The sequence below is a fragment of the Carassius carassius genome, chromosome 32 (genome assembly GCF_963082965.1).
Source record: "Carassius carassius chromosome 32, fCarCar2.1, whole genome shotgun sequence".
Classification (NCBI taxonomy): domain Eukaryota; kingdom Metazoa; phylum Chordata; class Actinopteri; order Cypriniformes; family Cyprinidae; genus Carassius; species Carassius carassius.
The window spans coordinates 13,081,918-13,103,941 of NC_081786.1; the positions used below are offsets into that span (position 1 = coordinate 13,081,918).

Genomic DNA, 22,024 nt, shown 5'->3' on the forward strand with positions numbered 1-22,024 from the left:
GAATCAGCATCAGCTCGGCTTCTAATTTTAGATGCTGTCCACCGAGTCAAAGGTACCACTTTAGGAACACTGGTAAGTGCAACAGGAGAGTAAAGAGACACCTGTCAGGAGGCCTGAAGCAGGTTCTCTCTCTCTTTCTCTTATTTGTCTCTCATATATTCATAAAGACAAAGAAGAAAAAAAAAATCACATACACAATTAGCATCACGTTAAATGAAATTTTAGAGGAAGCTTACTAAAAATAAATAAATAAGCAAGATACACTAATTAGGGAAATTTTGAATACAATACAATAATTTTCTTTTTCATACTCATTACTGAATAGTTTGAATAGTTGTGAAATTTGAGACAAGTAGCTGTAAATCTAGACTCAGGGCATTCTAGTTGTAGTGTTTTCTCTCATTATCTCATTTCCTTCAACCCTTGTATTTATTTTTAATGTAATGTTTTGTTATAATGAATAAAATGTCATGGTAATTTGACATTTGGTCTTAGAATGCTCCTGTTATAGGATGATTGGCACTGTTCTTTTTTATGTAAATTTAAATGCAGCCTATTTTTGTTTTTGACAATATCGGCATAATGAGTGATGAGCGTGCATCCAAGAGATATTTTAGTAATGCATTAATGTCCCCAGCGCATCTGTCGAGGGAAACAGATGTGCTAATTATGATCATCAAGTGCTGCTTACCACCACGTAAATGGTCAAATATCTCTCTCTTTTTTTTTCTTTTTTTTTTGCAATAATAAAAGTGCCTGACGCAGATCTGTGGGAGGTTTTCTAAAATTAAACTCCCCTAGGTACTGTATGACACATGGGCCTTTTAAAATATTCTCATTAATCCAAATAAGAATCATCAACATACGCATGCTTGAATATTCATAGTTCGGATCAAACATGAGGAATTCTGATCATATTAGGTTGCGGATCTGAAGAATTTGATTATTTTTGTTAGTGTCATTACAATACATTAATAATAGCCAGAGGTTCTTCCAGACCTTCAAAAAAAAAAAAAAAAACGTTCATCATAGAATGTTTGTTTTGGGTTTGTACTATTATATGATGCTGTATTTATTAGTATATACATATATATATAATGCGTGTGTTGGTGTGTTAATTTTTCTTACTACTATTTTTAAGTTTGAATAATAATAATAATATATATTTTTTTACTTAAAATCTGTATATGACTGTATTTATTTGTATATATAAATTAATGAATATAGATAGATCTTAGGTTGTCTCCTTACACTGCATATATTTTTCAGGATGACTATATGACAACAGCTCATTGTACCACTGTTATCAAAGTAATTATTTGATAAATGCTGTGTAATTCTAGTTTTTGTACTTAAATACAAGGGTCACTATGGCTGAAAATGTGCCCAGTATTGTTAGATTTTTACTAATGTTGTCCATATCGTAACTGCAACCTCAAAAACAGATGCATTAGTATGTACTGCTAATGTAAAAAATGGATCATAATCATTTCGCAAATGAGTGCGCAAACAGCCTTACACTAAAAAGCATATTACCCAGATGCTATGTTCTGTAGCTTTAAGCCTCATTGCCCTCTAAGGAGAACAGACATGCTAAAACGCAGGGAGAGAGATTCATTAGCCTCAAATTTGAGTACCTGCCGTTAGCCAAGCAAACTCAAGCCAATGCTCACATTCTGCCAGACTTTAAATGTGGCCCACATGCTTCTGTGAGCAAACATTAAGCCCTGGTACTAATGGGCATAAGCCCAGCCACCACTATTACAAAGTCCATTAAGGCCTTGGTGGGTGGAAATAAATAAACTCATCACAACTTATAAATGTTTTATAAGTTACACTGAGGGTACACTATAGACAGAGAGTTCTATCTACAGGAAATGAAAATGAACTCTTCATATCAGCTGTGGATTATGGAGTAATTATGGTTCTAGAGTCTCTTTTTAGGAAATGAAAAGACCATGTTTAGACCTGGATTGCATGAATCATCCAGCCTGGGGTCTCACACTACTCATTTGAAATTTAAATTATTTAGTTTTAACTAAAAGAAGAAGAAGAAGAAAAAGGAGTATGATTTGCTGCTATTTCTTAGCATATGTCAGTACAACAAAATAAATCGTTCATGGTCTGCCAGGTTTTTAGGAGAACATGTTTCAGTATGCTCTGATGATAGAAAATAATCCCTTTTTGGCAAGAACAATGGATATTAGTCACAGCATTAATTTAATGTCTAACGTAGATCCAACCTTCTGTCATGTTTAGTTATTCAGCTTGAAGCCTACAGCCTTTGCTTTGTACATATGCTATTTATGTGTTTGATTGAATGTGTTTGCAAATTAAAAACATGATTTAATAAGTAAATCAAACAATATATATATATATATATATATATATAATTATTATTTTTTTTTTTAATTAGTGACATTCAGTAAAAATAAGTAAAGTGTCCCATGAGGCAAGGTGGCATGTAAAATAACATTGTTTTTATTAGGCTACTGATATGAGTCTTATTTTCATGTGAGTGTACATGATTTCAAGCTTTTTCTTTTTAATATATTTTGTCGTTTATTTTGAATATATTTACAATTTATTTTGGATGTTTCTGCCATTTTTAGAAGCTCTATTGGATGCAAATGAAGGTGTCAAGATGTCTTGCATTTTATGAGGGAAAAACTGTTGGTCTGATGTGCAGAGAGACATACCTCAGCAGGGAGCTGTTTCTTGAACTCTGCCTAATAATCAGCCAATCAAGCAGACATGACCATGTTTTTCCCCTAATCTGCAGGATAAGGCTTGTCTGCCAAGATAACTTTTTGACAGGAACTGGAAACAACATTTAAAAGTCTTTCAAATGGCAGCGCAATGATACACAGTGATAATATATCGATCAAAGGCAATACAATTATGAAACAAGATTAAGTGAAAATCTTTTTTTTTTTTTTTTTTTTTTGCCTAACAAGATTAAAAACAGAGAGACAAAAGAAAAGTAAAAGAAAAAAACATTCAGGGTCTTGCTTACGCACAGAACAGAAGTAGCACATTATGTTCCTTAGTTTTGGGCTCTGACTGAAAACTCAAAATGAATAATTTCAAACTCAGCCTCCTGCTAGCTCCAGGCCTAAATGTCAGATGGTGTGTTTGTCCAGCAGAGTGAGGTTGTTTTGGGGGGATTTGAAGCCCATAACGTCAACTGGAATCAGTCTTATGCAATACTTATATTTGAGATCCAGAAAAGGTGGGGAACTTGTGTGTCCTGAACTTATTTCCTTAACCCTAAACAACCCAAACTCAAAATCTGTGATTTTGTTTGCTTTCTGGTAAGTATATCATTGTGAAAAGAAATGAATAAGAAATTAATTAAGGCATGTTTTCATCTTGATTTAAATTAATTAATTTCACTCCATTGGCAGATTTTTAAAAATATTTCCTGCATAAGCCTTAATTAGTTTAGTGAGGGCTATGCCACTGAGGTAATATACAGTATATCACTTTTATCAATTTTTTTTTTTTATAATTTTTATTTTTTTCAAAAATGGTGGTTATGAGGCAAAAGAGCCAGATGTTTTCTGTCTGATTGTTCTGCAAATTAAGTTGATGTTTTTTAGCTGTATAAAAGTTTTATATCCAGAAATTTAGACACATCTATCATATATATATATATATGTGTGTGTGTGTGTGTGTGTGTGTGTGTGTGTGTGTGTGTGTGTGTGTGTGTGTGTGTGTGTGTGCGCGCGTGTGTGTGTGTGTGTGTGTACATATTTGTGACTCATTCTTTCTTTTAACAAATCTTTACCTAAAGACCCTAAAATGTTTTCTTAATTTATGTTCCTATCAAACATTACACCAGGGGCAAAGCCAGAAAGGTTTATGTGGGTGGTTTCCAATATATAAATCCATCACCCGCAGGTAGTCTGGTTTCATTTGTAGACGGTTGGGATTCATTGTGTAGACTTAGGTTCAATTGGGATATCCAATATTTATTGATATTTGTTGCACCCCTACCATCGCCATCTTATTTAGTCTGTGGTAAGCCAAACAGTAAATTAGGTACATCATTTCAGTATATCTTTCCAGGACTCTTTCTCGTAAAGTGACTGTTACTGTCAGCACCAAATATAGGAATTTCTAACATCAGAAATGGGACTTTTTGTCCCCTCAGGGTGGTTTCTGTGACTTCTGCAGATGATGTGATGCTGTACATTGGTATGCGTTGAACTCCATTACATGACTCACTTGATATCCCACACTCTATCAGCGCTAAGCTGTCTGTTTGCGCTCTGGTGTCATGATGTGAGGTGAAAGTAGATAGATTACAATGTGACATTGTTTATTTATCCTTTTAAAGCATTGCCAGACCTCCTGATTTATCTTGGGAGTTGGCTGTAGAGCTTGGCAGATGTTCATTATAGTGGGTTAAATTACGCAAGTCCAAGTAAATTATCTAGCAGGAATGAATCAGTGATTATGGAAGATTATTTGCTGCTAACTGCAGATGCTATTTTTGCAGTAAACAAACCTCAGAGAAATCTCTGAAATATCCACCATTTTATATAATCTGTGGTGCCTTTTTAAAACAGCATTCTGTCTTGCAAAAGGGTCTCGCTGGTGACTTGATGAGAAACATGCCTCTATTGTAGCTTTTGATGCAGTATGTCAGACTGGTCTTAAATTACATTATGAAATTCATTACTTGTTTCTGTTTCATGTTACAAATGTAATTTTCAGTGAGAATTTAAAATAGTTAAAAAATAAAAGTGTAATATAGGCAGAGGTGGAAAGTAACGAATTACATTTACTCGCGTTACTGTAATTGAGTAGCTTTTTTGTGTACTAATACTTTTTAAAGTACTTTTTAAAATCTGTAATTTTACTTTTACTTAAGTATATTTTGTTTGAAGTATTGTACTTCGCTACATTTTAAAACACATTAATTACTGAGTAAAAAAAAAAAAAAATAAATAAATAAATCGCTCCCTGGAAACTACGGCAGTAAATTATGGGCAGGAGGGCAAACTGGCGCTAAAATCACGAGAAAGATGCAGACGGACAAAACAGGCGTTAGTGGTGCAGACACCGCTGAAAACGAAACCCCGTCATATTCTGAAGTTGAACTCGAAGGAAATGAAGTGAACCCTGGCCATATGTATGTCCTATTATGCAGTGTAAGCTGTACTTGCCTAGGAAGACCAAACTAGCAGCTTATAAAATCTCGACAAGGCATCAACCCTTCGCAAGAAGAGGTAAGCTAAATAATTGCATCGTTGCATTGGTGGTTAAAATGAAGCTTTGACATTTTAGCAAGAGGTTTTGCACAAATTAGCCAAAAAGACAGTGGTGAGGAGTGTGCTATTTTTGTTTTAATGATGTGCGCGCACATTTATAGTGCGTTCTTTCACTGTGTGATTCAGTCTCCTAAAATGCATTTAGAATGATCACAAAATTGAAGATATAGGGGCAGAAAATTCACATATTTATATAATTTCATATATTAAATCAAAATCACACAAAAAATGCCATCTTTTCCTCCAAAAATCATCATGAATATATACATACATATATATAACAGTTCAGTACTAGGGTGACCACCCGTCCCGCGTAGCGCGTGCGCGCACAGCGTTTGAAGCCCAATTCATGCGTCCCGCAAATTGAGACTGTGTCACGCAAAATCAATGCTTGCTCAAAAAAAGTTGATGGCTCTATATCCTCGAGCCCCAGGCAGCCAAACGAACATTACTTGACACTTCAGCACGCTACTGCGAGAACGGGAGCGAGCGAGTTTGAATGAGAGATGAAGTTTACATCTTTATTATTTCTGTTTTAACGTTTTTCCTACATTATTTATATTAAAATATGTTATGTAGGCAATAACTCCGTTTACTATTTGACTAATTTACTGAGGTGGCATCGTTGTTAACTTACAAAAATGATAATTTGGTGGATAATTGACATTTTTCCGTTAATAACAGGTAGTGTATTCCGATGTAAAATTAACAGTCGCCTGTGGACGCTCAACAACCATCTTATCTGAGCTCAAAACGCTGCTTGAGCAAGTGTCAAGATACTAAAAGTAATAAATACATAATTATGAACGTTTATGTGTGTTTATTTTTGTTCTCAGTACGTTATTTTAATAGCAATTAATGATTATGAACATAAAGCATTACAATATATATATATATAAATATATATTATTACTATATACTATCGATGAAACCACAAAGCTGACGCAGAGGTATGTATAACTGCAATATAAAGTAATTTTGAGTATTATTGCTATTAGTATTATTTTCTAAAATTAGGTAGATGTAATATAAAAGTACACATGGCAATGTTTTTGCAACAGCTCCAAGTATCACGCGCAGTGTAGGTTATACGTCACTGTCCGAATCCGTTCACTTATTTATTTATTCACTCCTTCCTGATATAGTGAACTCAACTGCCATACACTATATAGGGATTAGTGAATGAGTGAATTCCCTTCCCATGAGTTGTGATGTCAGACTTTTTTTTTTACTTTTCCTGTGGTGTTGAGCAACTACAATTCATTTTAATCCTATAATTTTATATTATAATTTATTTAAAGTGAATAAATTGTAATGAAAAATTAATAAAATAGCTAAAGTAAATCGTAAGTGGAAGTGCATCTGTCAATTCTGTCATGAGCATACATCAGCAATTACACATGTTTAGGGGAATAGGGCATTATTAATATACAATGTAAGGTGGTATGTGCTAGAAATGGGTAAACCACTATCAGTGAGTCTGCCCATGGGGTGTCCCACATTGTCCCTCAGAAACGTACCCCTTGTCCCCACTTGGGCTTATTAGCAGGTGGTCACCCTATTCAGTAAACATGTTAATTAAGAGACTTGCGTTTTAGACACCATATTGCCTTTTTTAGCTCTATTTCTACAACAGAAAATAATTCCAAACACAGCCACCAAAGCACAGTTTTGCGTCTCTGAGCAACGTGACAGTGTTTCGTTCCGGAATGAATCAACCGTTTAAATGATTCGGTTCAATCGCAATGACTCACTTATTAACAGAGACTTGCTGACACATACTGGCCATTTTAATTTCACATTTAAAGTATCTTTTGATTATTTTTAAAATAATTAATTTCTTATCATTTCAAATGAGTATTCAAGATTTTATGTCTTGTATATCAAAACATTATTCATGCATTTGTAACTGCAGGTTAAATGCATTCTTGTCCTGCACTAAACAGTGTAATACATCTAAATGCCACTTCCAATGAATCTTCTGCATTTCCTCTGCATTAAAAGATGAGTTTGTTGATACTGATTTGCCTGGTAACAGCCCAAATGTTTTATTATTCTTAATAACTGATTCCTTTAATTAAAAACAACTAGTTTGAGATTAATAGACCTATCCCAGGGGTGTCAAACTCAGTTCCTGGAGGGTTGTAGCCCTGCAGAGTTTAGTTCTAACCCTGCTCCAGCACACATATCATGTAGTTTTCAAATAAACCTAAATGATTAGATGAGCTGGATCAGGTGTGTTTAATTAGGGTTAAATCTAAACTGTGCAGGACTGTGGCCCTCCAGGAACTGAGTTTGACACCCTTGGCCTGTCCCATTTTGACTCCCTCCCACTGTTAAAATGTAACTTAGTAATTTTTACTCTGAGTAAAGTTTAAATGAGCTACTTTTTACTTTTACTTGAGTAGATTTTTAGACTGGTACTTTTACTTGTACTTAAGTAAAATTTCATTAATGTAATGGTACTTTTACTTGAGTAGAATATTTTTGTACTCTTTCCACCTCTGAATATAGGGCACATCTACTTTTATGGAAAACTTTCTCTGCTTTTGTTTTAAGGAACAATAATAGCATATTGGATTGGAGTGATATATAAGGTTGAGTAAACTATTTCAGAATTCTATAGGACCCGTTTCAGTGTCCTGTCACTTTAAAACAGGTGCAACAATGATTTAAAGGGAGGCAAATTGTCCATCAAACATTCTCAGTGACATTTGATACAACTCATTCGACTATAGACTGGATCCTTTGAAAGTTAATGTCAGACCAAATATAAGAAAGAGAAGATACACCTGATGAGAAGAGGAGCAAAAGAAAGAAAGAGTGACACCTGTGCTCTGTTTTCAATATTCCATGCATTTAAAAGAGAGTAAGAATCATCTCAAGATATCGAGAGTGGACGTCATCTCTTCAGCCTTCAGACAAAGATGTCACATGAATTCCTACGGGAGTCATATTCAGGGCACTTTGTTGAACATTTGGCTCTGAAGACACTACAGCTTGAAATTTTGGTAACCATCTGCTGTGTCATTTTTAACCCTCTCTCTTTCTCTCCTCCATGGTCATGTCACCAAATTGTATATATGATGCTTCATTTAAAATTCAGATTTCTACTGTCCATATGATGATTTTCTTTAGTCAAGTCAAGTCACCTTTATTTATATGGCATTTTTAACCATATAAATTGTAACAAAGCAACTGAAAAGCATTAAATAGGAAAATAGTGTGTCAATAAAGCAAAAAGGCACTTCATCATTTAATTCAATTATGTCATCATCCAGCTCAGTTCAGTTTAAATAGTATGTGTGCAATCAAGTCAACGAAAAAGCTGGTAATTAAGTGTCCCCAACTAAGCAAGCCAGAGGCGATAGCTTAGCAAATGCAATTTCAATGACAGCACCTTTTCTGTAATCCATGCCGTCTGTGTGTAAGTGAGCAGTGTTTGTGTGTGTCCAAACTGAAGCCCCCCGAGATGCCATTTATTGATGGTTCTTGTAATGTCACAGTCTTCAGACATTGATTACAAAGATGACAGTGCTTATCTGTTCTCCAGTGCTACTGTTTACTAAAGCCTTTACTGACTTTAAATCAAACACAACTGAATTTATTTTCATTCTTTTCTTCAATCCCTCTACAGTCTGACAGAGACATATTTATTGATCATTCAAAACTTTTTTCTATACCTTTCATCCACAGGCATCTTTTCTGTTTGATTCTGCATTATTTCTGCGTTCATTATTTCTTGTTTGAGGTCTGTTTTTTTCTTCCTCTCACTTTCTCTTTTCTCTTATTGTCTGTCTTTTGACTTTATTAAGTAAGTCTCATAGAATCAGCATTGTGATGATGAAACATCAGTGATTTAAGCAGAAATACACCTATGAATCTTTCTATTCTTATTTTTATCATCTACAACATGGTATGAAAAAAAAATGTCATTGGCAGTGCAATAAATCCAGTCAGGTTTTGTCCCCAAACGTCTTTTCAAGAACGTTACTCTCTAGGGGTGTGTGTAGGACGCCAAATGACCAGTCACCCACACTCTAAAGCAGAAAGTGTGTGCTAGCTCCTTCACCACAGTTACCACTGAGAGAACAGAAGCCAACCATGGGAAGTCTCTGATCAGCTGAGCTTTGAAAATTTTCAGCTTGAAGACGATCCTAAAATTAACAACAGTAGTCACGTTTACAGAAACTTACAAGGTGCTCCAATAACAGCAACTTTTTTCAAGTGTAATGGCTTTTAAGACAAAAGAAGTTGTCAAGTGTGCTTAAATTATACTTGTTTTTAGCAACACTTGTCAAAAATGTCAGAAACAGCAAGTGGCAAATGGACAAACAAAAATGATATTTAAAATATGCATAAAAAATATTTACTAATGAATTTAAGTTGAAATTGTATATATATATATATATATATATATATATATATATATATGTATGCAACCTGCTATTATAGAATATATACTGTACATGCAACCTGTAGCTTATATATGTAATTGTGACGAGTGGGGCGGGGCCGAGGGATGTGGGAACACAAGTGAGGCCGGTGTAGCGGATTTCCCAATTACTCCACCGGCCTCACTCGTGTTCCCACATCCCTCGGCCCCGCCCCACTCGTCACAGTAATATGTAGTAATAACTTAAGTAAGCTGTATGTGTATAGATAGATAGATAGATAGATAGATAGATAGATAGATAGATAGATAGATAGATAGATAGATAGATAGATAGATAGATAGATAGATAGATATAGACTGTATGACTTTGATTTAGACTACACACCTGCATAGAAGAGACATTCTTGAAAAAATCATTTCATCAAAAATCAAAAATTCATTAAATTCATTTCACACTATGAAAGTACTCAGAGCAGTCATCATTTGAGTAGGCAGGTTGCTTTTCTCTTCTCAACAATCGCCATTCACAACTCTGTTACTGTATAACATCCTTATTTCTGTTCATTTAATAAAAAAAAAGGCTGCAGCTTTCAAAACACTTCTAGGCTATGTAATCATTGTATTTGTCAAAAAATAATACAGAATAATAGTGAACGTTCTTTTAAAAAATGGAAAGAAAGACAGTGATTTATGATTCGAGAGAGGGTACATACCCTCATCTTAAAAATAGATTAAAGTCGACAGAGTGGGTTTATCACACAAGCCCACTGATTACAGACTGTAAGTGCAGATAGAAATTTTAAACACCTGGATGATGAATCACGTGATTAAAGTAGTAATTAAAGGATTTTGGAATTTTTAAAAAAAATTTAGGTGTGGATTGATTCCCTAGCTTTAACTGAGGCTGGGGTTTCCTCCAAACCCATTCCATTTATAGGATTGGTCTGTCACAGCATAGGCTGCTGCAACCAGATGAGCAATTAACAATCCAGCTTAAATTTTTTTTAACATCTTGCTTCACTGAGTAATACATCACATATGGAAGTGGAACAGGTTGTGAATGTTATGTTGACTTTAAGAGTAGATCATCTGACTAAATGGAGAAACATCATCAAAGTTGTATTTTGAATGTCCTAAGATTGGATGGGTTGGGTACCTCACAATGTTGGTTGGTTGATTATGATCTACTTAAGGTCATTTCACATAATGCTCTTATTAAGAAGAAATCGTGCAGCTACTTTAAGTAGCAAGATTTCTTTGGCCAAACTGCCTTACCATAAGAATTAGAACCTAAAAAATATCTGATGCATTACATTCTGAATTTCCATAAAACCATAATAGCTGTGGAGTGGTGTTCTTTGTAATTTGCAGTCAGAACATTCTGCAGTTTTCACAAGGACAGACAATGTTGTTTAGCCACCTATGAAACGCTGTTGTACTTACCTCTTCTGGAACACACTAGCTTTTCTACCATCTTTGATTTCTAGATAGCAGAACTCAAGTGGAAGAGATTAGGCTGCTGTTCTGTTATTTCCACTGTAAGGTGTATTGTGACATTTCATGGGAGTTCTTGTGGATTAAGAATCTCACTTAACTGTCTCCTCCAATATTTCAGGTTCTTCCCACAACAGTACTTTGAGATCTGAAGTACTGAAGCATTTTTTTTTTTTTTTCGGATTTTCTCTTCAAAAAGTCTACCTCTTACAAAAAATAAAATAAATAATAATAATAAAAATAAAAATAAACTTTTAAACTGTAATTGGTTTGAAAGAGAACATTTTTACTGAATTTCTGTTTACTGGAAAAGAAAAGAGACAAGGCAAGGTAAAATGTCATTAACTCATTTTTAATGTAAAATTTCTGAGACAAGAGCCTCGTGTTTTCAAGGCTGATTCCTACGGTGTTGTAATTCAGAGCACCAAACCTGAAATAGCTTTTCTGCGCATAATTGCAGGTGCTGCACATTACGTATTAATGAAGGACACAGGACAGGGAGGGACTGTATGAATAACTCACTCTGACAAAGTCAGGAAGGACTTAGTGCTGAGCCGTCTGTTTGACGGAGGCTCTCTTTTCATGTATCGCCCTGTTGCCAGTGTGTTTTATTATGAAGAGGGGATGAAGGAGAAGAAGAGTGGTGGAAAAATGTGTGGGGTGTGGACAATGGAGAATAATGCAGTGAATTATCTCATCCTTTCTCTCTATCATCCTCACATGCACCTTCTTTTCATCCTTATCTTTAGAAAAAAAAAGTTTTGATTTCATTGTTCCATGGAAGTAAATGTGACTTCAGGTGGAAAATTACAGCTTAAAAAAAATCATGATGAGCTAAATGTTTGACGCTCTTTATGATTACAATAAAATAATGTCAGTTCCCCCAGCACTTCCTATTCCTGACCTTAAGTCTTTTTTTTTTCATTACAAATGACACCATCCATGACTCATACAAAGTAATGCTCTATATCAGTAGTATATCTTCTGTACAGTAGGCATATCTCTTGCAAACAACTAGATGTGTACAAGAAGCTAGAAGTTTTGTTTGTTTTGTTGTGATAACTTCATGTTTCTTATTACATATGATGCAGGGAAAGAGATTACATTTCTCAAAGGAACATGTTTAAATTGATTTTTAGTGGTTTGAATGCCACTTATTCATGTTGGAATATGCATGCTTCCATGCTATATGTGACCCTGGATCACAAAACCAGTCATAAGGGTCAAATTTTGAGAAAATTGCCATTTAAGTTGTCCAAATTAAGTTCTTAGCAATGCATATTACTTATCAAAAATTAACTTTGATATATTTACGGTAGGAAATGTATAAAAACAAAAGATCAATGATCACTGAACATGATTTTTACTTAATATCCTAATGATTTATTGCATAAAAGAAAAATCTATAATTGTGACTTATACAATATTGTTGTCTATTACAAAAATACCTATGCTTGTGACAGGTTTTGTGGTCCAGGATTACATATAGTTCTCAAATCTGATTAGCAGAGTGTTCCATGAGCACTGGGAATTTTCACTCCTGGTATTGCTACATTTATCTGTATTTGCATGCTCCTGACAACTGTTAAAAATGTGAAAAACTGTCTCTGTACATTACACTGTTAGTGTAAGAAGATGACAGTGAGTGACTGCTTTAACAATTCAGTAACTGAACCAGTCAACCCTTTTAAAAACCATGAGCAGTAAGTCGTTCAAAACTTGGACTCCTTCAGGAATAAACAAATGCTTGTTTATAAGGGAACAAAGGAACAAATGACAAATGACACTTTATGAACATCAATGATCATCAAAACTGATTTGTTCAAAAAAGTAATAATTCAGGATGGAAACAAATAATCAGTGCAGCAGTGGCTCATCATCCAGAAAGTGGAACCAATAAGTTCTAGGTACAGAAAAAAAAAAAAAAAAAATGAATTGAGCGAATCTTTCCAAGGAGTTGTTTTACAGTAAAATATGTAAAATTGCACTTGCATACCACCCGATAATCTTTTTTTTTTATAGTTATTGTTAGTGCGTCAGTGAAGGAACATATAGAAACATGGAAATGGAAATGATAGCTGATTAACAAGGGAGTAGAAGCACCTAACCCTGATTTTAAGCCTAAAACAGATATTTCCTGAAAAGTTATATCTCAATTCTGATTGGTTGATTGGAATGTTGTTCCAGGATCAACAAGGATGTTGATCAAGGAACATGTTGTACTTGGTGAAATTATGCTCACCGTAGATGGTATGTTTTGGGATGTTTTTATGTACATCTGCCCTGTTTAACACACTACATCCTTTGGAAAGTACCTGATATCAAACATAGCAAGAAGAAAACTGGCCCCATCCGAAATCTGCACATTTGTGGCTATATGTGTGTATTTCAGGACAAAAAACAACAACAACAACAACTGTTAATTATAGGGTTCTTCATCATGCACAGATGGACTATCGTTTTTCTTCTGATAGTACAAGGCACGGGATACCTTTGATGATGCCAATTCCAACAGGATTATGGGATTTTGTAGGGGTTGATGTTTGTGGTCTGGTAATCTTTTAAGCTGCTTCAGTGGACATACCACCTTACACACATACAGTTAATTCAACCACACATTCTGAAAATACACACTGTTATTCTTTATTCTGAATTCAGTCTTGAAGCCATGGCTGCAATCACAGACTAATGGACTGGGCATAAAGTCCACAGTTTCCTTATCAAACCACGAACAGCACCCTGCTGGGTGGAAGCCTGTCCACAACACCTTGAGCATCTCTTTCTCTGCTCACAAAGACCAATGAAAACATCTGTCCATTAATGTGAAATCATTCTGGCGGCATGACTTATTAAATTTCTGGTGAGAGAATGACCCGTCGGCCGTCTCTATTGCCGTATCGCTAATGTTACGACATTGGGGGCTTTTCAAATCAATGACACAGAGACTCTGGAGGTGCGCTGTGAGATGTGGATTAATTAATTTTGTGTGCTAATGCCTGATTGTGAATCATCCCTGCATTCTGATTTGAGCTCTCCTTGAGATAATTTTTAAAATCCTGTTTGGTGATAAAGGTCTCTAATCTGCATGAAAAATACATTTTTAAATGCATTATATCAACGTTGCAGAGACGCACATTATTCAAATCCCCAAATCAGGGATTACAAAGAATAGTGCCAATCACCCTTGTACTTAAACTGTGCCTCTATAATTGAGTATTAGTCCATAATATGCCATAATCTGCGTACTAAGCTATGTGCGGATTTAGAGAGAGAGAGCAAGAGAGAAAGAGAGAGAGAGAGGCTGTGGCAGAGTTATTATTACACTAAATCTAATCTAATTCTACTCGCACTGTAGTAATGCATGTTTGTGTTATTCCATCTCACTTCTCTGATTGGCTGAGAAGCATCTGTTGAATGTTGATAGAAAACCTGCATTAAAGAGATAGTTCACCCAAAAATGAATCTTCCGTTTTCATTTACTCAGCCTCATGTTGAATCAAACCTGTAGGTTTTCTCTTTTTTTCTGTGGGATACAAATGACTTTCACTGTATGAATAATAATATTCTTCTTTCTTCAAATTTTGTTTTGATGTCCCTCACCAGAAAGAAAGTCATACAGGTTTGGAACAAGATTAGTATGAGTAAATCATGACAGACATGTCATTTTTAGGTGAACTATTCCTTTTTTTCTTTTGTGGTTTTCTTCCCCAAGATGCGTAAGAATGTATAGATGTAGCATTCATGGACCACTGAAGAGTGCCTGTCAGTGTGAATTTCCACATCAGATGGTTTAATGGCCATTCTCATATGACTCATAGGTTTCCTGTGGCGTGTTTTGCTGTGCCCTGTAGCTTGTGGACGTTTCTCTTGCTCTGAATTTGATGATGTTGTCTGGTCGATTGATGGAGTTGTGACATTTTCGCAGTTGTCTATCAGCTGCATCTTGACAACATTACATAGAAGGCTGAAGAATCTTATTCCTTTCTTATTCTTTCTACCCCTATCAGTCTTATCTATTTTGGGGGGGAATTTATCTAAGGAAAAATTCCTTAGATAAATTTATCTAGTCCTGTGATGTGAATCAGCTGATGCGTTTATATGTCAGACTTTTTAACACCTATATAACACCTCAATAGCGCTATTATAGACACAGACATTTTAAAGATAAAAAAATTCACTATTTGCATAGTTGTGGAGCGATAAGAAGCTCATCAGAAACCTTGCCAAGTCATGAACAGACACATTTATCTGTAAGATCTGAGTAAGATATTACTTTTCTAAGCACTATTATGTGTTTTTATGTCAAATTTGATGAATGTTGAGCAACTGAAACAGATTTTTCCCCCTTTGTAATTGCACTCCATAAGCCAAGGATATGTGGATATATATATATATATAGTCTTAAAGGGATAGTTCCCTCCCAAAAAGTTTTTCTTTCATCATTTACTCACTCTTATGTCATTCCAAACCTGTATAATTTTCTTTAATTTTTTATCTGATGAACATAAAAGAATATAATGTGAGCAACCAAGCAATTGCTGGTAAAAAAAAATTAAATTTTCAGTTAAATATTCCATTTAAAATAAATAAAGAGCATTTGAAACATTTAACTACCATTGGAAATGGATGGAATTCTGTACAGTCTAAGATATTTGTTGGTGATTCACAGTTATCGTATTGTTTGTAACAGAACATAAATTCAATTGATTTTCATAACTTGCATCTTGTTTATGCTATTCTGAACCACAAATAGCTGTTGTTAGTTGGAGCCTTTCAGTTGCTTGTGTCTAAAGGCTTATTGTTTTACATAAAGGATGTTGGGGTGAAACTTAATGTTGAAAAACAGGATTTTGGAATGTGTTCAGCAGCCAATATGTAAAGCCTATTAGGGGACTGTAGTGTTTTAGGATATTTTGTATTCAATTAAGATGGATCCATTGAGCGGAATAACATTTAAAGTGCGTTTGTTCAGATGTTTTGCTGAGTATTTTCTCTAGTGGCTTCATGCAATATTATTTGCTCAGCTTCTTAGAAAAAAGTCATTAGTTTCTTTGCTTAAAAAACGAAATCAGTGTGTTTCCTCTAATTTTCATTGGGATTTGTAATCCATTGATCTACGTACATCTTTAGAGAACTGTTCTTAAAACCTTTTTGTTTTGAGCCAATCTGAACCCAGGCTTTGCTGAAATGGATCTAACACACAGCCTCTCTGGGGACATGAGGACAAACAGTTATTGTATGAAAGTTACAGAAATGACTAGGTTTGGTTTTTTAACTTAGAAATAATTTATCCTCTATTAGCCACTTTTCGCACAGTGGGCTTAGTGCATTTTGAATGCTGTTTTGGTTTTATTGATTATTGATTTTCCAGCTTCTGTGCTGTCACTGATTATATTAATTTGCAGTCCCCCTTTTTGCAAAGTAAGATAAATTATTCATTACAGTGCAAATAAATACAACAAATATTTTTGATTTGTATAAATATGAGAAAATAATTGGAAATAACTGTGCTTAAATGAAGAATGAAGGAAGTCAGATGATTTTCGACTTATACCTCTTTTCCAAGATGCATTTGTGCATAAATGTAATGATTTTGTGCTGTAGTCATATACTACGGGGGAACAATCCTCCAGCGTACAAAGCTGAGAATATTACTTCTATTTTTCTATGCCACAGTACCCTTTTTAAATAATTGTCAGATATTCAAGCTAAAACAGCCTTGGATTTGAAATCCACTTTTTATCATTGCAAGAATCAAGGGTAACTATATGTATAAATGTATGTTTCCTAACCTGTGGCTCAACATCTATAAAATGTCATATCTCATAAATTATTTATGTCCACTTTAACTAGATTTCCTTGAGAAATTGTTACACTGGTGTTAAACAGAGGAAGTAAATTAGCAGCATATGGCAATACACTGAAGAGAATTACATTTGCCCTGTGAAATCTGGACACATTATCCCACCTGTTCTCTGCGGGATGACCCTGACATTTGCTGCATTAATTGCCGCTGGTTGATGAAAATGGACCATACGTTCTATAATGGTCAATGTGCTTAACTGTTGTAAAGTAGTGCCTATGACACCTGGACAATCTAATTTTCGAGCCTAACTGTGATTCTTTTTTTCTTCCCTCTCGTTCTCCAGCCTGTGAGCTCATGAATCAGGGAATACTGGCTTTGGTGTCATCAACAGGATGTGCCGCAGCCAATGCGCTACAGTCTCTCACGGATGCAATGCACATTCCTCACCTGTTCATTCAAAGGAACGGAGACGGCACACCCCGTGCAGAGTGCCAGCTCAATCCCAGCCCTGACGGAGAGCGCTACACGCTGGCTGCTCGCCCTCCTGTGCGCCTGAATGATGTCATGATCACACTCGTCTCTGAACTCCGCTGGCACAAGTTCATCGTTTTCTATGACAGCGAGTACGGTAAGTGACACGAGCGGGTGAGTGTCCCATCTCCAGTTGGGAGACTGGTTGGAGGTCAAGGATAGGAGGGCAGGAGTGAAATTGATGTAAAGGGAGACAAGTGACATAAGCTGGAATTTACAATTCATCATGATTTTTGGCACATCATTTAACAAAACAAATAAACAAAATAAAAGAAGATGATGCAGTCCATCAGCAATGCTTCAAAAAATCCTTCATAGTACAAAGACATCAGCTCTGAAGTTAAAATTTGATGTAAGCAGCTGGACTCGGGCAGACTAAAAGGCAGGCTGTCAGTTGTTAACGATAGCTCCAGCATTGTAGTTTTTTGAAAGCCATAAAACTTTCAAGATACATAAAATGTGGACTTGGATAAACTTTGGATTCCTTTATTGAGCCAGTGATGTTCAGCTCAATGGGAATTGAGATTGGCTGTCAATCCAGAACTGTATTTACAGTATGTCAGACCTCCGCTGTAACCTGACCTCTCTCAGAATGTAACCAAGAATGATTTCTTTTTACCTTTTACCTTTACCCTATCAGTGCATCCAAACCTGAAACGAACCCCTTTCAGTCTGATCCTGTTCAAAATTTTGGGGTCAGTAAGTTTTTTGTTTGTTTTTAAAGAAAAGGTAGATCACACTGTAAAAAAAAAAAAAAAAAAAAAAATGTGACAACAAAAAACTAAAACAAAATAATAAATGAAATGTGAACGAATCCTGAAAAAAATGTATCATGGTTTTCACAAAAAATATGAATATCTTTTTTCAGCATTGATCATAATAAGAAATGTTTCATTATATTGATTTCTGAAGGATCATGTGACACTGAAGACTGACAATTCAGCTTTGTCATCGCAGGAAGAAGTTACATTTTAAATGTTTATCTAAAAAAGACAATGGTTGTTTCAGTATTATTGTTACTGTATTTGACATCAAAAAAAATTCCACCAGCGACTCCAAATTTTAGAATGGTAGTGTAAATGAAAAACATGTAGTAGGAATCATTTTAATTCAAACCAGCAGATAAACATTGCAAACCTTAATCCTTAAGACTGTCCCCCCAGGAGTGTGATAGACATGAACAAACGTAATTTCACCCCTCTAGCTCATTTCTGCTTGTGTACACTGAGCATGATGCAACTCACCTTGTTACAAGCCTTCCCAAGTCTCAATCTTGGTTTTATCTAAATCCAAATCTTCCCCTAAGATAATACCAGGCTTGAAGCACATTAGTTTATAATTATTCTTCTCTGTTCTATGTGACAGTAACATGTATTTATGGGTCTCTGTGTTGCTGACAAGTGTTACAGTATTTGCTGTTTACATTAATAAGGTCTTTAGTTCTACAGCTTTAACTGTAAGTTGGTTGTTCAGACTGAAAACAACACAGTACATTTTAAGGTCTTGCTGGAGAAGGTCAAGCATAAAGCTCCCTCGATATTCTTTGTACTTACTAATGACACCAATTCACACTTAAACTGTAAGAGTCTCCTCTGCAGTGCCACAGGCTCTGTAACAATTCATTTTAACAAAAAATTTTGGGGTTTATTTAGTTCACTCAAAAATGAAATGTCCTCACTTGTAGTTTCCAAATCTGTGTGACTTTGCACAACACGAAAAAAAGATAAGCAATGTGGTTGGTCTTTTTGTCATGCAATTACAATTAATTTTTAGAGGAACAAACTAAAATTTAAGTCACACAAAATCCAACCTAAAGCTAAAAAAAAATAAAAATCAGTGTCAGATTTTGAAAGAAATTTGTCCTTTGAGTCTTTTCAATTAAATGGATGATTAATTCCAAATGATTTCTTCAAGGTTTAATAGCTTGCTTAAATGGAAGATTATCAGTGGAAAATGCCTTGTTACTCACACAAAGCTGTCTTATGGTTTCAAATAGAAGATGAGTGAGATGGACTACTTTTTTCATTCTTTTTGAAGGTTGACATCTTTGAATTTTTTATTGTTGCTGCATGGAAAAATAAATGATGACAGAATATTTTTTTTTTTTAAGTGAACTCTGTCAAGCATGCATGACAAATTTTCTTTTGTTCCCATCTTATCATCTTAAAATACCCATTATACCAAGCAAGACTCTTTAGCCCATAGCTCTCTCCTTGGGTTGTTTGCTGTGTTAATAGGCTGCCATTTGAGAGTCAAAGGTCTGTATAAAAAGCAACTCGACTCCATGATGGGGCATTTTAATCCCCCTATTCAAAGCAGAGCTCCCTTGTGGTCCACATAGCTGAGATCTATTTCTATTTCACAGTATGCAGCTACACTGTGCTCAAAATAGCTCAGTGCTTATGCTAAGGCTATGTGCTACTGAATTTAGCTTCAGGCAGATTCTGACAATGGGCTGAGATGAGTCAGACAACCAAACACCCTGGAGCAGGTAACATCCTTCAAACCGTATTGCAGAGGTCAGAGGAAAAGCCCTAATCAAGACATAAAACATGATTGATGGTGGTGCAGAGCTCTCAGCACTGAGCATGGCACCCTCCTACAGGAGGACAATCACTCTGGATCGGTCTCATGGCCTGAAATAGACACACCAATAAGAGGCTTTTTGGCAAAGCAGTAGGTTTTATTATTTACATTGGAAGGGACATTTTGTTGGTCATTTGTTTTTTATTCTATCTATCTATCTATCTATCTATCTATCTATCTATCTATCTATCTATCTATCTATCTATCTATCTATCTATCTATCTATCTATCTATCTATCTATCTATCTATCTATCTATCTATCTATCTATCTATTTGATTTGATGTATTGTTCTATCTGTCCATCTGTCTATATTTGCCAGTTATATGTTTTTACAATGAATTATAAAAAGTCAAATAAAAAACATACAGTGGAATGTAATAATTAAATGCAAAGGTTCTTTGCATTGTGGTTCAACAAGTGATTTTAGACAAGTGGTTCTGGGTTGAAAATTACTACTTACTGTAAAGCTATTAAATGCACAGCAATGAGTAGGCATTTTACAAATGAAAACATGACTCTCAATGCTTGTATTACAATCAGTCACAACTGTGATGGATTGAAAAAATAGGCATTGATCTGCTACGTATGGTTCCTAGTGCCCATATCCAAATCTACACCTGCTTTTAACTTATCAATAAAACCATTATTTCATAAAATATGCCACTGTGCAAAGCACATTCTATATTAAAAATAAATGCAATGAGAGGGGTTTTAGACCATGTAAAAAAGCAGTGACATTTGAGGGGTGGTGCGTAAATGATCTTACATTATGATACCTTGCATGAAAAAGAAAGAAGATAATTTACTCAAGATAGTCTCAGTTCTGCTCTCGTCACATCTGTTCCACTGGTGCAGGGACACTGGCGGTACAAATTGAAAACCGCAGGCTGTGGATGTGTTAAACATACCCAGAATCTGATCACAGAAAAACTGATCTGAGTGAGCTGTTACTCCATACAGATGGTTGAAATACCAGAAAAGATTTGTCCCCAAATGTGTTAGATCTGAGAGAGATTGTGTCTGCATGCACCTTGGTTTCATAAAAAATTCATATCTGGATCAGTATATTATTAATAACATTTTCCCGCTTTGTCATAAAATGTCTCAGTTTACGAATGTAACCATGGTTCCCTGAGAGGGAACGAGACACTGCGTCCTCTGAGGGGACACTATGGGGAACACCTCGTCGTGACCCGTGTCTGAAGCATACTTTGAAAAACGCCAACGTGTTGGCCGGCGACAGCCTCTGACGTCACTACCAGCGCGACTATAAATACGCGCCTGTAGGACCCGTCACTTATCTTCTTCGTGAAGCTTGCGTCCGAAGCATGGCAGGGAGCTAGAGGACGCAGTGTCTCGTTCCCTCTCAGGGAACCATGGTTACATTCGTAACCTGAGACGTTCCCTGTCAAGGGAACTTCGAACTGCGTCCTCTGAGGGGACACTATGGGGAACAGTATACCCACGCCGCCATGCTGAGGGGAGTGCAGACCAGAATCATGGCAAACACTAAGTACCAACTCTACCGCTTCACCGAGAGTCGCCCCTGGGACGGTTCGATGGCTGTCTATGACAGTATCCCTTACGGCCAAAGGCCTAAGCTACATACCCAACTTACCTGTAGGGCCCTGGCCCGGGGTAGAGCTGAAGGCTTGGAATCACAAAAGATTCCTTTAAAGGGATACGGCTAAGAGCCTGGCACTTTCCTCTACCAAGTCTTTGCCTGTCACACAGGGGCTACTGCTAGCTTTCGCAAAAACTTGCAGAAAGAGCTGTCCCAACAGTACTCTAGTAGCGGCGCCCTGTTCTAGATAGGTATCAGAGGATACCTAGGTGGAGTGGTGCCCAAGATGAACGGGGCTTTAACCGACTCAAGAAAGGGCACGAAGCAGCCGCGCGAAGCCCTTACCATATAGGATTTTAGAAAGAA

The 22,024-nt window shown here is 35.8% G+C and overlaps 1 protein-coding gene across 4 annotated transcripts in view; it reads left to right on the plus strand.

The window, feature by feature from the left end:
• The window catches only part of grid1a (glutamate receptor, ionotropic, delta 1a), a 233,214-nt gene that overhangs the window by 119,014 nt on the left and 92,176 nt on the right, over positions 1 to 22,024 (plus strand). For all 4 annotated transcript variants that reach the window (XM_059520395.1, XM_059520397.1, XM_059520398.1 and 1 more), the window contains exon 3: positions 17,319 to 17,603. In XM_059520395.1, coding sequence (XP_059376378.1) covers positions 17,319 to 17,603 — 285 coding nt within the window. The remainder of the gene's footprint in view (positions 1 to 17,318; positions 17,604 to 22,024) is intronic.